The 16,504-nt window shown below is 33.7% G+C and overlaps 1 protein-coding gene and 1 pseudogene across 1 annotated transcript; both read left to right on the forward strand.

Annotated features, from left to right (window-relative positions):
• Window positions 1-1,399: 1,399 nt before the first annotated feature.
• LOC116528221 lies at window positions 1,400-1,998 on the forward strand (annotated as a pseudogene).
• Window positions 1,993-4,649, forward strand: LOC116528140 (keratin, type II cytoskeletal 8-like). Its single transcript, XM_032245259.1, has 2 exons — window positions 1,993-2,567; window positions 2,615-4,649. Exons 1-2 carry the CDS (start codon window positions 2,001-2,003, stop codon window positions 2,822-2,824), a joined length of 777 nt encoding a protein of 258 aa, XP_032101150.1. The 5' UTR covers window positions 1,993-2,000; the 3' UTR covers window positions 2,825-4,649.
• Window positions 4,650-16,504: the final 11,855 nt, after the last annotated feature.

Genomic DNA, 16,504 nt, shown 5'->3' on the forward strand with positions numbered 1-16,504 from the left:
AGTCTTTTACTCTTGTTCATGCTCAGAGAAACAGTGCTATAGGGATTATACCCTCAGTCCCTGGAAGGTAGCAGACTCAGATTTTAAATTTATTTGCCCCTTGCCTCCTAATATTCATTTTCCCCTGAGTTTATCTGGACACATTTCCCAGGTTGCCTCGCAAGTATGTTGCCATACAACTGCACTTTGTCTAATAAAATGACACTGGTTGTTTTGTGTAGTTTCTGGAAAGCGTCCTTAAATAGAGGAGGAACGCTGTTCTTATTCTCCATTTTACATCCTGTAATGCTTGCATAATGACTGAAGCTCCAGCGGTCATTTGTAACCATTAAGACAAGAATCTTTTCCTAGGAAGGATGAGATGGAATAAGCTGATAACTTTGTGGGTTACTCACAGTAGTCCTCAATTGCCCATATTTGTGCTTTTTTTCTTTAAAAAAAAAGTGAAACAGATCAACTTTTATTATGTTTGAATGACTTTTTAAATTGGAGTTAGCTATTCTGTACAGCTGAATCTAATTCTAATTTACGCACTAAGGTTTTCCTAATTCCTATTTCTACCCTAGATGTCCTGCTGCTTATCTGAGTTTCTAGAAAGATTTCTTATTTGATTACTTTCTACATATTCCTGTTTCCTAATGCATTAATTTTGGGTTTGCCAATAAGAAAACTTTGAGAGTTGGAATATTGCTGATCATTTCTTTTTGCCATTTTTTGGTAACCAAATCATTTTGACTTCTAGGATAAGCAATCATTTATGCTTTTCTGCCCAAATTTGATCCATGTTCTGTGAAATGTGCCCCAAAGTCATGCACATATTCTTGATCTTTAGGTTTTGGTGGTTTGAGACCATTTCATTGATATTTCTCAATGTCAATGAAAATTCTAGATGTTAATTCTTCATATTTTAAAAATTTCACGTTCTCTCACTTTTTTCTCTTTTTTAATCTCTTTCTTCTTTATTTCTATTAACATTTTTTCTATTAGTGCATTCTTGTTATATGTTCAAAACAAAATACTGAATATCTTAATTTATGTATATCTAATGACGTAATTTACATCTGACAGTTAAACCTTCCTTAGTACTTCTGGTGAATGCCCTTTCGAATTAGAAGGAGTAAAACTTTACCTAATTATAATAGTTTACATATGCAAATGTTATCAGATTTAATAATGTTTCCCTAGAAAGATGAACAAAGCCACATGTGTTTTAAGTGGATCATAAATCTTGTTGATTCAGTTACCGTCCTAAGTCATTTACTATAAAGAAATTATAGTCATTAAACTTCTAAACTTTAGCTTAGCTCATTTCTTAAGCAGATATTTCTGTGTTTAAGATTTAAACATTGACCTAAAAGCAGCTTCTCCGCTCCTTCTTGAATCTCCACCTGCCTCTACCATGTCCATTACGGTGACCCAGAAGTCCTGCAGGGTGCCTACCTCTGGTCCCTGGGCCTTCAGCAGCTGCCTCTACACAAGTAGGCCTGGTGCCCCATCAGTTCCTGGAGCTTCTCCCGAGTGGGCAGCAGTAGTTTCCAGAGTGGCATGGGTGGAAGCTATGGAGGGCCAGTGGTATGGGACCATCATGCCATCATGGTCAACCAGAGCCTGCTGAACCCGGAAGTAGACCCTAACCTCCAGGCCACGTGCGCCCAGGAAAAAGAGCAGATCAAGACCCTCAACAACAAGTTTGCCTCCTTCACCAACAAGGTATGGTTGCTAGAGAAGCAGAACAAGATGCTGGAGACCAAGTGGAGCCTCCTGCAGCAGCAGAAGATGGCTCAGAGCAACATGGACAACATGTTCCAGAGCTATATCAACAACTTTAGGTGGCAGCTGGAGTCTCTGGGCCAGGAGAAGCTGAAGCTGGAGGCAGAGCTTGGCACAATGCAGGGGCTGGTGCAGGACTTTAAGAACAAGTAGGAGGATGAGATCAGTAAGCCTACAGAGATGATGCAGAATGAATTTGTCCTCAACAAGAAGGATGTGATGAAGCTGACATGAACAAGGTAGAGCTGGAGTCTTGCCTAGAAGGGCTGACTGATGAGATCAACTTCCTCAGGCAGCTGTATGAAGAGGAGATCTGGGAGCTGCAGTCCCAGATCTCAGACACATCTGTGGTGCTGTCCATGGAAAACAGCTGCTCCCTGGACACAAATAGCATCATCATAGAGGTCAAGTCGCAGTACGAGGAAGTTGTCAACTGCAGCCAGGCTGAAGCTGAGACCAGGTATCAGATTAAGTACAAGGAGCTGCAGATGTTGGCTGGGAAGCACGGGGATGACCTACATTGTACAGAGATGGAGATCTCAGAGATGAACCAGAACATCAGCCAACTCCAGGCTGAGACTGAGGACCTCAAAGGCCAGAGGGCTTCCCTGGAGGCCACCATTGCAGATGGCCAGCAGCACAGGAAGCTGGCCATTAAGGATGCCAACATCAAGCTGTTCAAGCTGGAGGCTGCCCTGCAGCTGACCAAGCAGGACATGGCACAGCAGCTGCATGAGTACCAGGAGCTGATGAATGTCAAGCTGGTCCTGGACATCGAGATAGCCTCCTACAGGAAAGCCACTGGAGGGTGAGGCGAGCCAGACCTCCAGCAGACTTTCTGTAGGAGGCTGAGATGCAGAACTTGAGTATCCATATGAAGACCACCAGTGGCTATGCCAGTGGGCTGAGCTCGGCCTATGGGGGCCTCACAAGCAGCCGGGGCTCCAGCTTTGGTTCTGGTGTGGGCTCCAGCCCCACCAGGGCTGTGGTTGTGAAGACTGAGACCTGCAGTGGGATGCTGGCGCCCGAGTCCTCTGATGTTCTGCCCAAGTGAACAACCACAGTAACCCCCCGCCAGCCTACCCTTCCTGCAGCTGCCCCAGCACCCATGAAAAAGGGTGCTATGCAGGGAAGCACAGGAAACAAGAGACCAACTTGAGGCTCAGCTGTTGCCCTCAGCCATGCATAAGGGAGTTCACTGCCTGGCGTACCAATCTTGCCCATACCCGCAGCTACAAAACAATTCATTTTTTTTTCCAAAATAAAACCTCAGCTAGCTTTGAAAAAAAAATCAAACAAACAGAAAACAAGTAACATGGCTTACAATGAAGACATTGATTGAAAATTTAGAGAAAATAAGCACAAATTAGATGCCCGTGGACTCTTGGCAATTGTTTTTTCTCTTTGGCTTTACTAGCATACCTTATTGCTATGAACTCATTTACACTGAAGATAATTTTAATATGGATTAAGAATAAGGAAAGTATAATACCTTGTATGATACATAAACACTCAGGTTCAGATGAATGAACAAAATAACTAGAGTGAGAGAATACTGTATCACATGCCTTGATAAAACTTAGCCCTATACGTTTCCTTTGGGTAAAGAAAGGTAGCTGCATTCAACAAAGCAGGGGCAATTAGAGGTAACTTGACTTTAGCATTGAAATGTTTCACTGAAGAAAATCTAATAAATATGAGAACAATGAAAGTTAACTTCTCCAGGAAAATAAAGATGGACTATTTAGTGTGAATTAAGACTCACTAGCAATGTCTTCTATTTGCAGGGTATATTAGAATTAAAAGTACATTCACACAGATTTTCCCCCATGTAATTGATGCAAAAACCAAGGGAAAGGTGTAACACATGTATCCTTATCTACGTTATTCAGATTTGCAGCCCAAGGCTCCAAGGATCAGAGATATAAATGATTTGGCATTAGGAAGTGACAACTGAAACTGGAGAATTCAACCAACCCAGGCTTTCAGACTAAAGGACAATGCCATGCCACCCTATACTGCACAGTCAACTGAAGGAGTCAGCCTGCCCACACAAAGTGCTGTCATTTGAAGGGGAGAGAGTCAACTCATTCTCGATGGCACTGAAAAGTAGGATGAAGACCAGTGAGTGGAAATTACAGGGAAGCTGATTTTGCCTTAATTTGAGGAAAAACTTTCCAACAATTAGAGCTGTCTAACCAAGGAACAATCTGCCTTGTCAAATAAATGAGCAAGCTGGTGCTGAAAGCATTTAAGTCTAAGCCTATAGACTACTTCTTAGGAATACTATAGGAAAGATGACTTGAGAGACACAGTTAACATATAAGACTATCCAACCTAAATATTCCGTTGATGGTGTAGAATGACATGTGAAGAAGATGATCTATACGCTTGGAATTCAAAATATTCAGGTCGTATCTAAGCAATCCTGATGTGCTATGAAACGATGCAATTGACATACAACTCTGATATTTCTTGCAGAAACTCCTTTTAGCTAGATTTACAGTTCAATTGATATATCCAGACTAGCTGAACATGATGGGTTAGAGATCTACCTTCTAATATGTTTAAGATCTATTTTCTCTTATTGATGCTCCTGAAAACATGACTATTTCTGGACTCATTAGGTGAGAATATTTCCTCTATTGAAATAATACCTCAAACTATGTTTTGCATTTCTTTTAAGGGCTTGAGAGTTCTCACGAGGCATACCAAAATAATTAGTTGAGAGGTTGGGAGGCAGGTAGGGAAAAATTAGGGAATTGTTTTAATCTGGAGTGGAGTCAAACTTAAGAATTTCAGTCAGGCACAGTTGCTTATGCCTGTAATCCCAGGACTTTGGGAGGCCAAGGTAGGTGGATCACCTGAGGTCAGGAGTTCAAGACCAGCCTGGGCAACATGGAGAAACCCCTTTCCTTTCTTAAAAAAAAAAAAATCTATATCTATAGATATACATGTATATATCTATATCTATGTCTATGTCTATATCTATGGCCAGGAGTGGTGATACACACTTGTAATCCCAGCTACTCAGGAGGCAGAAGCAGGATAATCTTCAGGAGGCAGAGGTTGCAGCAAGTGGAGATTGCAGCGCTGCAGCCTCTGCCTGCCTGGCAACAGATCTAGGCTGTCTCTCAAAAAAAGAAAAAAAAAAAAATTGACATGGAATTAGACAGTGCTAAGAGGGAATCCAGATTGCCATTTACCCACATGTGCATTTCTCACTTCTTTTCTTTTGTACTGCTGTGAAGCTCAAACATTTCCTAATTTGTGCCATTGGCACAAATTAGTTTTCCAAAAAAAATTGTATGTCTTGAAGCAAATTGTATTTCATTTCTGAGAGTCAAATGTTTGAAACTTTTCACAGGAGACCACACCAAGGCATTTAAGCACTTGCAGAGTCAACTAAATTGCCCTTAGATTTCATCCTGGACCCAAGAACAGGGCAAGGTCATAATATACTCAGAGACTCAATGCAGCACGAACAACTTTAGATCGCAGCTAGGAGCTCATTCTCCATCTCATTTTTCTTCATATTTTGAGAGAAGAGAGAGTCACATTTATGTTTGACTTTTGTCTAAGTACAAAGACACTATATAGCAATAGTGAAACAATATTTTCCTTGTATTGTTTCTAATGCCCACAAGGATCTTTCCAAGGAGATATGGCAATCCTCATATTTTATTTATTTATTTATTTATTAAACATTAAGCTTCCATTAGTCACAAAAGATCAGGTCCAAACTAGAAATAAAAATAACTTTTCTATTACTTCAAATGATACGAGCTCCACTGAATAACATGTTTTTAAAGAAAGCGAAACTGTGTGTGGGAAAGGATGCAGCTGAGCACCAGGTTCAACTGGAGCCAGGGGCTTAAAGTCGGCCAGTGTCACTCATTCCCTCTCCATCTCTCCGCTTTTCATTCTCTGTGCCCAATTAGTGCTCTTACCCTCTTATTAGACAATGATTTTCAACATTTTAACTTCAAATACCAGTCACTTGTCATGTTTTAAAATAATATTTTAAATTAAACATTAGAAAATATTAATTTTAATGTAAAATTTCAGTTTAAGGACTGTGTCAGCTTCTGTGTGTCTGCTGTTTTCATTTGGCAAAAACAATATTTATTTATTTTTATTCTCAAAGTAGTTTTTGCTGAGTATTACATTTCAACTTTTATTCACTCTTTTCCTTAATTTTTTTTCATTTTTAATGTAGAGAGGTTGCTTTTAAATTTAATTTCTGATAAATTATATTTTTGATGCTATTCAATATGGAATTCTTGTTATTTTATTTTCCAGTTGTATCCTATTAGTACATAAAACTACAACTGATAGTTGTACATTGACCTTGTATCTTATGATGTAGCTAGAATTATGTATTAATTTCACTTATTATTTAGTAATAAGATCTTTTGTACAGTGTTTAGGATTTTGTCCACTGACAATTGTGTAAATGGCGTTAGTTTTATGTTTACTTTTCAATTGTTAAGGTTTTTATTTGTTTTAAAAATTATTCTTGCTTTATGTCACTCATTAGATTGATTGGATGTTGAATAGACCTGGTGAGTATGAGAATCCTTGACTTGTGTCCTAACTTAACAATAAAGCAGTGCTTCATTATTAAGAATGATGTTAGCTGCCAGCTTTTCACAGATATCTTTTATCAGATTCATGAAGTCCTCTCTATTCCAAGATTACTGAGATGTTGTTGCATTTTATCATATATTTTTTCTGCATCTATTTAGATTTCTATATACATTTTATTTATTCTGTAAATAAGATTGAACACATTGATTGCTTTTTAAAAAATTTTTAAACCAATCTTACATTCCTAGGATCATCCCCCACACTTGGTATTTATTGCTGAATTTAATTTGCTAATATTTTGCTGAGAATTATGTGTCTATTCCCATGAAGAATATTCATTTATATTTTTCTTTTTAGTATTTTTCACTCTTTTCATTTTCTATCTCTTCTGAAAACATTCTTATAAGAATGGTATTGTTGTCTGGGTACAGTGGCTCATGTCTGTAATCCTAGTAATTTGGGAGGCCAAGGCAGAAGGATAACTTGAAGTCAGGAGTTTGAGACCAGCCTGGCCAACATGGCGAACCTCGTCTCTACTAAAAATACAAAAATTAGCCAAGCATGGTGGTGTATGACTGTAACCCAAGCTACTAAGGAGACTGAGGCAGGAGAATTGCTTGAACCTGGAAGGTAGAGGTTGCAGTGAGCCAAGATTGCACCATTGCACTCCAGCCTAGGTGACAGAACAAGACTGTGTTTCAAAAAAAAAAAAAAGGTATTGTTTTGTATTAAAAGTTTGATAGAATTTGCCAGTGAAATAAGGAATCTAGAATTGTCTTTAATTTTTGAGAATATAACTTTTCATGAGTATAGGGCTATTCATATTTTATTTTTTTGTCAGTTTAGGTTAGTTGAAGGAATGCATTAATTTCATCTAAGTTGACCAATTAATGTCATAAAATGGTTCATAAAATAATCTTCCAGGGTTTTCCTTTAAGATCTTTAGAGAGATGTTATCTTGTACTCTAATATTTATCCGTATTATTAGGTGCTTGCCAATCATATACATCTTGTCAAGCTATCAACTTTTGGATTTTTAAATAATTTTCTTTTCTATTTCACTAACTTTCACACATCTTTATTTCTCCCTGTTGCTTACTTTGTCTTTAATTTGCTCATCTTTTTTTCTGTCATCTTAAGATACAGCCATACATACACAGTTAATTCCAGAGTTGTCTTTTTTCCTAATGTTAGCATTTTGCTATAAACTTCTCTGTAAGTACTGCTTTAGCATGATCCTACAAAGTTGAATATTTTGTGAGATTGTATCATTTATTTTTAAATACTTTTAAATTTTCACTGTTATTTCTTCTTTGGCAGAGGTTATTTAGAAATCTATTTTTTTAAATTTCCAATATATGAAGCTTTTATTCATATAATTTTTTATTTCTAAGTTAACTACATTGTTTTTAGGGAATCAACTGAGTAATATAACAATCCCTTGAAAGTCTTTGAACGTTCTATGCTCCAGAATATGGTCTTTTTCAGTAAAAGTTACATGTCCTTTTTTTTTTTTTTTGAGACAGGGTCTTTCTCAGTCTCCTAGGCCGGAGGACAGTGGAGTGATCTCAGGACACTGCCACCTCCACCTCCTGGGTTCAAGAGATTCTCCCACCTCAGCCTCCCGAGTAGCTAGAAATATAGGTGCATGTCACTATGCCTGGCTAAGTTTTGTATTTTTAGTAGAGATGGGGTTTTACCACGTTGGCCAGGCTGGTCTTGAACTCCTGACCTCAAGTGATCTGCCGGCTTCAGCACCCCAAAACCTGGGATTACAGGGGTTGAGCCACTGCGCCCAGCCATTATGTGTTTATAAAAAGAAGATGTATTCTACACTAAGGTGTGCCATTCTATAAATGCAAAAAGTTCTGTCAAAGGAGTTGCTAGTGTTGTTCACATCATCATCAATTACTGAAGCTTTTGGTCTAGATATTAAATAAGTAACTGTAAGAGTCATGTCCCAGTCTGTGATTATAGATATGTCTATTTTCTCTTTTATATCTGTTTTGCCTTATGTATTTTGAATCTCTGTTATTAGGCATATACCTTTCTATGATTGTTATGTGTGTTTGATGAAATGATCCTCCTAACATTTGGAAATAATCCTTTTGCTTTTTGTTCACATACTAGCTCATATCTTACTATTAAAAATATAAACACTCTACTTTCTTATGCTTCTATTTGCATAGAGTATAACTTCTATGTTTTTACTTACTTGTTTTGCCTTTGTTCAATTAATTCTTTTTCAGTATATATTAACCTTTTTATTCAAATGTAATATACATATACAAAAGTTTTATAATTCTTCAAACTGAAAAATCCCATATGTAGCCCCCAAGTCAACACAAAAACAGTTCTAGCACCCCTATAAGGGCCCTGTGAATTTGGTTCACATCATTATTTGTCTCAGAGTAATGAATATTCTGACTTCTAATAGCATAAAAAACAGCTTTCCCCCTATGTTTTCTTGTTTCATATAAAATGAATCATGCTATTCATGCTAGTTGTGTTATTTGTATGGTCTATGTCTGTGTGGTTTGTTAAGCATAATTTGTGAGATTAATCCATAAAGTCCTTTGTAGCTGTATATATTTATTCTGATTCTAGATATTGTTACATTATAAAAATATGCCCAAATTATACTTATCCATTCTGCTGTTATTTTGTTGAAGGGTATTTGGTAGTTTTAGTTGTTGTTGTTTTTGTTATTGTAAACAGTGGTTCTGTGAAAATTAATATGCTTACATTTTAATGAATAGATGTCCATGGTTCTATTGGGTATATAGAATTGTTGAATTGTGGTACCATAGAAAATGCATATACTTAGTAGATGTTGTCAAAGAGTTTTCCAAAGTTATACCAACTTATTCTTCTATCAGTTATGTATTATATTTCTGGCTATTCCATAACTTCACAAACACTGAGTATTGGATTTTTCATTTTAATCATTCTGTTTATGTATGAGCGGTATTTCATTGTGATTTTGATTTGCATTTTCTTGTAGAATAATGAAATTAAGTTACTTAAGTAACTTTTAATATAATTGTTGGCTATTTGAATGTCCTCTTTTGTGAATAATCTATTTAAGACCTATTCCCCTCATACTGTATTTGGTTGTCTCCTTTTTCTTATTGATTTGTATAATTTTTTCATGTATTTTAAATCCAAAATTTTGTGGGAGATATGTAAAAATTCATCTGCCATTCCACGGCCAACCAACCTTAATGTTCCCAATTAGCAAAAGTTTTTAATTTTAATATAGGACAATTTTTATTTTCTATCATGTTAGCAAATTTGTTTCCTTTAAGGAAAATGTTTCTTAAATATCATAATGATTCTCTCCTAAGTTTTCTTCTAGAAGTTTCATGAATTACCTCTTATGGCTAAATTTGCAATTTATCTTCAAAAGATTTCTATATATAAGTAAGGATTAAGGTATGTATTTTTATATGGTAGCAAATTAAACCAATACTGTGCAATAAAAAGTCAATACTATGTGTTTAAATTAGTATAGTTTTATAATAGGTCTTAGTCTGTTGGTATTTAATTTATCCACTTCCATTCTTCTTTAAGATTGCTTTGTCTATTCTTGGCTTTTACAATTCCACATGAAATTTAGAAACAGCTTTTTACTTTCTCTGCTAACCCCCCAAAATTTCTAAGTTTAAAAAAAATTATTGTATTGAGATTATGTGGAAGTTATAGATCAATTTCCTAAGAATTGTTCAATTTATCATGTGAAATTTATCGTGTGAAATTATCCAAGAAATGATCATGGTATTCATCTATTTATTTTCATCTTTGATTTGAGCATTAATATTACATCATTTTCAGAATAAAATATTGCTTTTTTCTGTTATAATACAAATAAATTTTATTACATTTATTTTTCTCTTTGTTGCTGATATATAGAATAAATTCCTCCTTGTATCTAGTCTTGATAAATTCAATTATTAAATTTAATAATTTTCTGTAGATTTTAAATTTTTTACATGCATATTTATTTTGTCTAAAATTATTGACATTTTCTATTTCTTTTTTTTTTTTTCCAATAATTATGACTTTTTGGTTGTTTTTCTTGTTTTATTTACCTAGTTAGAAGCTCTTAAAGTACTGAATAGCAGGGAAGATTTTCACTCATGTTTCATTCCCAATCTTAGGAGGAAAGCTATGAAAAGTATATCATTACAGATGTCTCTCTACAAAACAACTAGCTAATAACTCTATGACAGGAATCAACCTTACATATCAACATTAACCTTGAACATAAATGGCCTAAATGCTCCACTTAAAAAATATGTAGACTAAGAAACTAGATAAAAAAGAAAACTCAAGCTTCTGCTGCCTACAAGAAATTGTGCAGGCTCACAGTAAAGGAGTAGAAGAAGATATATTAAACAAATTGAAAACAAAAGGGAGCAGAATTGGCCATTTTTAGATCAGGTAAAAACTCTAAACCAACAACATTAAAAAAGACAAAGAATAGCACTATTAATGACAAAGCGTTTAACACAATAAGATTTAAATATCCTAAACATATATTCATCTGATATCAAACATTTAGATTCATAAAACAAATACTGCTAGACATAAGAAAAGTGATTAATAGTAATACAATAATCATGGAGGAGTTCAATCCCCACTGTCAACACTAAACAGGCCATAAGTTCAGATATTCAACAAAGGCACTCTAAACTTAAAATAGTTTCTAGACCAAATTGACCTAATAGACGTGTATAGAACATTCTACCCAATAACTACAGAATGTCCATCTTTTTTTCATATGCACATGGGACATTCTCCAATATGAACTATATGCTTGGTCATAAAGCAAGTCTCAATAAATTTTTTAAAAATAAAGTCATATCAAGAATCTTCTTGGACCACAGTAGAATAAAATTAGAAGGCAATACCCAGAGGAGTACTCAAAACTCCAAAAGTACATGGAAAGTAAATAACTTACTCCTGAATGACTTTTGTGTAAAAAGCAAAAATATTAAGGCATAAATGTGAAAATTTTTTAAATGATTGAAAATAAAGACATAACATACCAAAAACTCTGGGATACAGCAAAAGCTTTACTGAGGAATGTTCATAGTGTTAAATGCCTACATCAAAAAGATTAAAAAAAAAAAATCTTGCATTCACAACCTAAAATCACACCACAAGAAACTAGAAATGACTAACTTTTCAAACCTAAATCTGGCAGAATAGAAGAAATAGCAAAGATTGGAGAAGAACTAAATGAGCTTGAGGCCAAAAAATCTATACAAAGATCAAAACCCCACAATTTTGTTTTTGAAAGGATAAAAAAGATTGAGAGACTGCTAGCTAGTTTCAACAAGAAAAAAAGAAGATTCAAACAGGCATAATCAGAAAAGAAAAAAAGTGACATTACAACTGATATTACAAAATACAAAAGATCATTTGAGATTACTGTGAATATTTCTGTGTATACAAACTAGAAAATTCAGAAGAAGTGGATAAATTCCTGAAACGTACAACTTCCCATAATTGAATCAGGAAGAAACAGAAACACTGAACAAACCATTAATGGGTAATCATATTGAATCAGTAATGAAAAATCTTTAAACGAAAATAAGCTCATGACAAGACTGAGTCGCAGTTGTATGTTACTAGATGTACAAAGAAGAGCTGGTTTCAATATTGCTGAAACTATTCTAAAAAGTTGAGAAGAGATTTCCCCCTAACTCATTTTATGAAACCATTATCATCAGGATACCAAAATCAGGCAAGGACATAACAACAAAACTTTACAAGCCAATATTCCTGATGAACATAGATGCAAAAATATTCGAAAGAATACTAGCAAACCAAATCCAGCAGCATATCACAAAGATAATTCATTGTAACCAAGTAGATTTTATTCCAGGGACACAAGGATGGTTGAATTTTTGCAGATCAATAAATGTGAGTCATCACAAAAATAGAATTAAGAGTAAAGACCACACGATAGTTTCAATAGATACAGAAAAATCATTTGATAAAATCTAACATCCCTCCATGGTAAAAACCTTTTATAAACTATGCGTTGAAGGAACGTACCTCGAAGCAAGAGCAATCTATGACAGATTCGCAGCTAAGATCACATGGAATGGGGAAAAGCTGAAAGCACTCCCTTTGATAACTGAAACAAGGCAATGATATTTACTTTCACTACTCCTATTCAATCAACATAGTGTTCAAAGTCTTAACCAGAGCAATCATACAAGATAAATAAACAAGGGGCGTCCAAATTGGGATAGAGGATGTAAAATTATCTCTGTTTGCTGATGACATAATCTTATTCCTAGAAAACCGTAAAAGATTCTTCCAATAGACTGCTAGACTTGATAAACAATTTCAGTAAAGTTTTAGGAAAAAAAAAATCAGCATATAAAAATAGCTAACATTTCTATACACCAAATAATATTCAAGCTGAGAACCAAATTAAGAGCTCAATCCTCTTTACAATAGCCATAAAAAGATTAAATATCCAGGAATACATTTAACCAATGAGATAAAAGCTCTCTACAAGAAGAACTACAAAACATTGGTGAAAGAAATAGATGACACAGAAATAAAATCTCATGCTCATATACTGGAAGTTTTAATATCATTAAAATGACTATACTGCCCAAAGTAACCTACAGATTTAACAAAATGTCCATAAAATTACCAGTGTCATTATTCTTCACAGAATTAGAATAAACAATTCTAAATTCCAAATTTCCTGAATATTCCAAAATTCAGGCTCTCCAAAAAAGAGCCTGAATATTTAAATTAATTCTAAGCAAAAAGAAGAGAGCTAAAGGCATCACATTACCTAACTGCAAATTATGCTACAAAGCTACAGTAACTAAAATGGCATAGTAGTGGTACAAAAATAGACACATAAATCAATAGTGAACCTAGAAATAAATCCACATACCTATAACCGACTGATTTTGACAAATTTGGAAAAAATAAACAATGAGGAAAGGGCACCGTATTCAGTAAACCGTGCTGGGGAAATTGACTAGCTATATACAATAATGCAGAAGAGTGAATCTGGACCTCTATCTCTCACCACAATGAAAATCAACTCAAAATGGATTAATTACTTAAAGATAAGACCTGAAACTATTGAAGTCCTAGAAAAAAACCTAGAAAAACTTTTCTGGACATTGGCCTAAGCTAAGAATTTGTAACTAAGACCCCCAAAAAATACAATAGAAATAAAACTAGGCAAATGGGGCTTAATTAAACTACAAAGCTTCTGCACAGCAATAGAAACAATGGAGTAGGCTGACAACCTACAGAATAAAATATTTGCAAATTATGCCTCTGACAGAGAATATTCAGAATCTACAATGAATGCAAATAACTCAACAAGAAAAAAAATCCTTTTATAAAGTGGACAAATGACATGAACAGGTACTTCTCAAAAGAAGAGACACAAGGGGCCAAAAAACATTAAAAATGCTCAACATCACTAATCATCATAGAAATGCAAATGAAAACCAAATGAGATATTATCTTATGCCAGTCAGAATGGGTATTATTAAAAAGTCAAAAATTAACTAAGGTTCATGTTGACGCAGACAAAAGGGAACCCTTGACACCCTGCGTGGGTATATAAATATTACAACCTCTGTGGAAAACAATATGGATATTTCTCAAGAAACTTAAGATATAATTACTATTTTACCTAGCAGTCCCACTACTGGGCATCTATCCAAAGGAAAATAAATCATTATATTATATTAAAAGTTACCTGCACTTACATGTTTATTACAACACTTTGCACAGTAGAAAAGTCATGGAATCAACCTAAGTGGTCATCAACAATTAATTCAATCAGGAAAATATGAGATAGATATATAATGGAATACTATGCAGACATAAAAAAGTATGCAGCAACATGAATGGCACTGGTGCATGGCCATTACCCTATCCTACTCACTATCATTATTACTCATTATTATCCTGAATAAAATTACTCAGAAACAGAAAATCAAATACCACATATTCTCATTTATAACTAGGAGCTGAATAATAGGTACACACAGACATAAAGCTGGAAATAATAGGCACTGGGGATTCCATAAGTAGAGAGGATGGAAAAGGTGGTGAGAGTTAAAATTATCTATTGGATACAATGTTCACTATTTGGGTGATGAGTATAGTAAAGGCCCAAGCCTCACCTTTATGTAATATATTCTTGTAACAAAGCTAAACATGTATCCTCCTGAATGTAAAATTAAATAAATATATATGTCTCTAGTAGACTTTATAAATATTTTTCATCAGTTAAATTTCCTAAATTTTTAGTTTGCTGAATTTTTTTAAATTATGAATATTTAGCTAAATCATTTTTAATGATTCTATAGAGATACTCATAATTATTCTTTTTTATTAATGTGTGACTTATTTTAACTTTTGAATGCTAAAATATCCAAACATTTTTTGAAAAAACCTGAAATGATCATGATGTAATAACTACTTAATATTATTCTGAATTTGTTTTTAAATATTATTTTTAGGATTCTGAATATATGATTATGTTAGAATATTGCTATTTTTCTTTTAGTTATCTTGTCTGGTTTTGGTATCTAGGATATGTTTGTTTTATAGAAAGAGCTGGGATGTGTTTCCCTTTCCTCTGGTAAATGTTATGTAATAGGAGTATTATTTTTGTCTGAAACGTTTGAAAAAATTCACCATTAAAGTTATCTCAGCCTGAGATCTTTGAAAGTTTTACATAATGATTTTACTTTCTTTGATATTTATTTTTAAAAATGTATTTTATTGAAGTTTAATATTCAACTTGAAAATACAAATAAAGTCATATACAAATATCTGCATACTTAAAAATATTATAATAAAAACATTTAACATGAGATCTATTCTCTTAATAAAATATTGCTAAACATAGGCTCAGTGTTGTTCAGTAGATCTCTAGAACTTATTCGTGTTGTGTAACTGAAACTTTATGCCACATGAACATCAGCTCCCCATTCTCCCCTCCCCCAGCCCCTGACAACCACCTTTTCACTCTCTGCTTCTATGAATTTATTTTTGATACTTTATGTAAGTTAACTTATCAGCATCCATCTTTCTGTGACTGATTTTGCTTACCATATTTTCCCAATTTATCCATTTATTGCATATGACAGGATTTCCTCTTTTGTAAAGCTAATATTTTACTGTGTGTATATATCATATTTTCTTTATTTATTCATCTAACATGATATATTGTTACTAATATCATGTCTGTTGTGGATAATCCTGTAATGAATGTGGGTGTATTACTATCTCTTTCAGACTGAATCTAATTTAAATTATTTTGTATATATATATATATATTTTTAGAAGCGCAACTGCTGAATCATATGGTGCTTCTATTTTTAAGTTTTTGAGAAACTTTCATAGTGTTTTCCACAGTGGCTGCACTAATTTACATTCTCACCAGTGATTTTAGTTTCATGGATAGATATTGAGTTATTAATTTTTTTTGTATTTCCTAAGTGATTAATTCATTGAGAAAATTGTTGATTTAATTCAAACTGTTAATTTATTGGCATAAACTTGTTCATAGTAACTTCTTATATTTAATGTGCATATTGTTACCTTTTTTATTCTCTCTCTCTATATATATATACAGAATACACACCATTTGAACCCTAACATTATATATATGTGTGTATATATGTATATGTACACAAATATATATGTTTATAAATAATGGGTATTGTTATTAATTTTCAGATATATGTATAAAATTCAGGAATTCAAATAATATACAGTTGGTATATTATAAATAATATATAAATATTATATATTATTTAAACTATTATATATTATTATATATTTTCTTGATTAGTCTTGAAGTTTTTTTTCTTGATCAGTCTTGATAGTGGTTTTTAATCATTTCAAAAAACCAACATTCAGCTCTTTCTGATTATTATTAATTTTCAGATAGTTGGGAAGTTTCTTTGTCATTGATTTGAAGCTTAATTCTGGTGTACTCAGATATTCTCTAAGTGATTTAAATCTTACAATTTTCCGAGACTTTCTGATGGTATAGCAAGTGGTTGATTGTGATACATACATTGTGCATGTGTGAAAAGAAAGTAGGCTGTTTTTGTTATGTGGTCTTTTT

Source organism: Sapajus apella, unplaced genomic scaffold (genome assembly GCF_009761245.1).
Source record: "Sapajus apella isolate SASKATOON/1434 unplaced genomic scaffold, GSC_monkey_1.0 scaffold57, whole genome shotgun sequence".
NCBI classification, from domain to species: domain Eukaryota; kingdom Metazoa; phylum Chordata; class Mammalia; order Primates; family Cebidae; genus Sapajus; species Sapajus apella.

What these genes read in the sequence shown, in the direction of transcription:
- LOC116528140 (XM_032245259.1), top strand. Translation starts at nt 2,001, where the DNA reads ATGAACAAGGTAGAGCTGGAGTCTTGCCTAGAAGGGCTGACTGATGAG. An exon ending in AGATAGCCTCCTACAGGAAA is followed by an intron (nt 2,568 to 2,614) that starts GCCACTGGAGGG and finishes GACTTTCTGTAG; the next exon opens with GAGGCTGAGATGCAGAACTT.